General features: G+C 38.7%; 1 protein-coding gene across 1 annotated transcript in view; it reads right to left on the bottom strand.

Annotated features, from left to right (window-relative positions):
- Positions 1-2,139: 2,139 nt before the first annotated feature.
- Positions 2,140-3,516, bottom strand: part of DDX10 (DEAD (Asp-Glu-Ala-Asp) box polypeptide 10) — a gene marked incomplete at its 5' end in the record, with an annotated part of 50,130 nt that continues 48,753 nt past the window's right edge. The window contains 1 exon segment of the mRNA XM_009586484.1: positions 2,140-2,208. Coding sequence (XP_009584779.1) covers positions 2,140-2,208 — 69 coding nt within the window.

Here is a 3,516-nt window from a genome sequence, read left to right as displayed (position 1 = left end):
AAGTACAGCCTTTGGATTTCCAAATGCAATAACTAATTTCATAAAATTAGCATTAAAAACGAAGTTTGTAACCAAGGAGTACTTACAGTCTTTGCAACATCAATACTACTAATACTGTTAAATGCAGTTTAAACGAGTAATTTCCACAATGTTAACACAACAGCTAAATACTGCATATCTGCTAATGGATCTATGCATAGAGCTGACCTTCTTTTTATGCATAAGAACACCGTACTTCTAAGTAAGTCCCATGAGTTATATGACCAGCTAAAAATCATGACATATTTAAGTAAAATTCATAAATAGGGCAGCTAGTGAGTACCTCTTAAAAAGGAGCTAAGAAGCTCATAACAAAACTGCAATATCTGCCAAAGTCTTTCACCTTATCCAAGGTTTCTTCCTTTATACGGCAGTGCAAAGAGAACAGATTCTTCTTTGTATCTGCTGTCACAAAACAACAGAGACTGAGTACACACGCGGCCAAGGGCCACACTAATGGGCGGGGAGCCACAAATCGCACTATTAATGGAACTAACATCGGATGTGTCTCACTTCACACCATGACATACCTTTCACTGTTAGGTTGGGTACCACGGACATTCCACAAAACCAAAATGTTATAAGAAAGTCACACAAATCCTCTTCTACACCATCACCAGTTTAAATAACCCTCGCTCCTTTTGCCTAGTTCCCTTCCCTTGTTACCAAGGTGGATGAGCCCACCCCACCTACGATCGAAGGTCAGTGCCCTGCACCACCACACAGGATACGAGGAGCCAGCCTAACACCTCCTCTTGCTCCTTCTTCCACTGGAGGGGCTAGGGAAGACACAAGGATGAGGAAGCGATGTTGCCTCTAACAACAGCTATTCAAAAATTGAAACTGAATATAGTATTTCCATTTATAAAAACATCCTGAAGCTCAACAGTCACAGTGGGACTGTTCTGCTGTCAACAAGAAGCATAATGTAAGAATAGTGAAATTGCAAAATCAATCACACACATTAAAAGCATAAATGCAAACTGAATTCAATCTTTGTGGGCATACTTATAATCTCCCAATTAGATGATCACATACTAATGTTTCCACAGGAGTCCTACCTTATTCAGCACAAAGAATAGATTTTTAAAAAAAATGTAACTGATCTAGCCAAGTATACACTCTGTGTTCATATTCCTAGACTCTCTGCAGCATTTGATACTGTTAATTCACTGCCTCATCCTAGAAATGCAGCAATGACCCAGTACACTGCAGTCAAACTGGTTCCCAAGTCCTCCTTAGAAGGACACTCCAACACACAGCAACAGGAAAACTGCACTCACGCTGCTCAGTGCTTCTCACACCCCAGAGGAATCAGTTGTTTCTAATTTTTTAGAAATTAACTGATCTACCTTAATGTAGTAATAATCACTTCAAAACTTTTATTCAAAAAATAAACAAATGGGAAAAAAATATAAAAAGTATTGCAAGTTACCAATTTGTTTTTAACATCCACAAAATGCGGTGATGAGGTATACACATGAAATAAAAGACACACAATGCCTACATCTTTCTATGTAATTTCTATCATGTGCATTTGTATTCCAAAACATTAAAAGACAATATATGGTTAGTGATAGAAACCTTTATTCTCTTATTCCTCCTAAAAATAGAATCCTTACATTAAAAGCATTCCACAATTTATCAACAATTTTCACAGTAACATAAGGTAATAAACACCACACTACCGTATGCATCAATCAAGACTGGTTCCCACAGTGAGGCAAAGTACTCTCTGCATTTCTGCTTTCTAAAAATTACATATTGCACTACCGTAAGCGTTTCTGTAGGAGATTATTTAAATTATATTTTAAGTTCTTAATGATACAGATCTTGAAACTTTTGATTTTTTTGTTCACAGATGCTTAGAAGAAAAACTAAATATTTCACTATTATGCCCCTGTGTACAAGAGGTTTCAGGTGATAAAAGGTCTTCCACACTTGCACACCAAGTACAAACCACTAACCCTTACGGCAGTTTATCAACGCTGAATCACAGAAAATAATGTCTGACTTGCGTGAGCATAAACTAACCTATAAATGTTTAACGCTGGAAAACTGTTAAAAGGTTACCAGTGAGGTTCCAAATTACTTTCTAAATCACTCGTACTTTTCATTAAATTTCTTTTGTTCATCCTTTTACGTCAAAGTTTCTTCTTTTACCATCTCCTGAACAAAACTTCCCAATTCACGTTCCAACATACAAAAACAACATGAAATTGTCTGTATATTTCAGCATGGAAAATCGTGGGAGCGCTATGAAAGCTGTGAGAACATCATTCTTTAACGAAGGCAGAAATCTTTTACTCCACTTTGTTTTTAAAATAGCAATTTCTTTTCTACATGAAACTGAAATTTACTAATAAATATAAGCTACCGCCAGGCAGCGGCTGTGCCAGGGCAGGACAGCTCAGGCTTAGAACACCAGGAACAGAAAGGTAATTCCAGGAGCATCCTCCTCCCATAGTTCTGGGACAAGATGGCAACCTGCGGCAGCCGCCTCACCGGAGAGGCGAGAGTGCAAGGCGGAGGTTAGGTTACTGTGCAACTGCTCATCTTCGACAAAGTTAGCTGAGAAAACTAGTTTATAGCACTTCACTAAATACTAAAGGAAAGATGCTGCTTATAAATGCAGCTAGTAGGCTGATTAGGATAAGGCCATGACAAGTGCCCTGTGCTGTTAAATAACAGCACAGAAAAAGAAAGTTTTAAAATACCAGTTGGAAAAATAAACGCTTTGCTTAACAGGAGGCTCCCCTTGCATGCATGTAAGTTCAGAAAAACATCTTGCTGAAGCAGATGGCTATTTCACTTGGATCTCTTTACTACATAGTTGCTAGATAGCAAAGGATACACAAAAAATTCACAATGTGCACATACCAAATCTGCTTTATAGAAATAATTTAAAAAAAAAACAAACCCAACCATCCTTACTATAACATTGTATTAAAAGATTAAATGAAAGCAACATTTCTCAGAATACCAAACACAGAGAAATCCTGAATTATAAAGCTACTCGCCAAGGAAATGGAAGACCTAGCCTGGAGAAGAGGAGGCTGAGGGGAGACCTCATTGCACTCTACAACTACCTGAAAGGAGGTTGTAGCGAGGTGGGGGTTGGTCTCTTCTCCCAAGTAACCAGCGATAGGACGAGAGGAAATGGCCTCAAGTTGCACCAAGGGAGGTTTAGACTGGACATTAGGAAAAACTTCTTTACTGAAAGAGTGGTCAGGCCTTGGAACAGGCTGCCCAGGGAAGTGGTAGAGTCACCATCCCTGGAAGTATTTAAAAGACGTGTAGATGAGGCGCTTAGGGGCATGGTTTAGTGGGCATGGTGGTGTTGGGTTAACGGTTGGACTTGATGATCTTAGAGGTCTTTTCCAACCTTAATGATTCTATGATTCTATGATTCTATGAATACTTTTAATAAGTCTTTATAGCCATGCTTTACAAGAAGTGCACGCACTCTCCCTCTGA

Source organism: Fulmarus glacialis, unplaced genomic scaffold (assembly GCF_000690835.1).
Source record: "Fulmarus glacialis isolate BGI_N327 unplaced genomic scaffold, ASM69083v1 scaffold7691, whole genome shotgun sequence".
Lineage (NCBI taxonomy): Eukaryota > Metazoa > Chordata > Aves > Procellariiformes > Procellariidae > Fulmarus > Fulmarus glacialis.
This window is presented reverse-complemented; position numbering and strand designations above follow the sequence as displayed.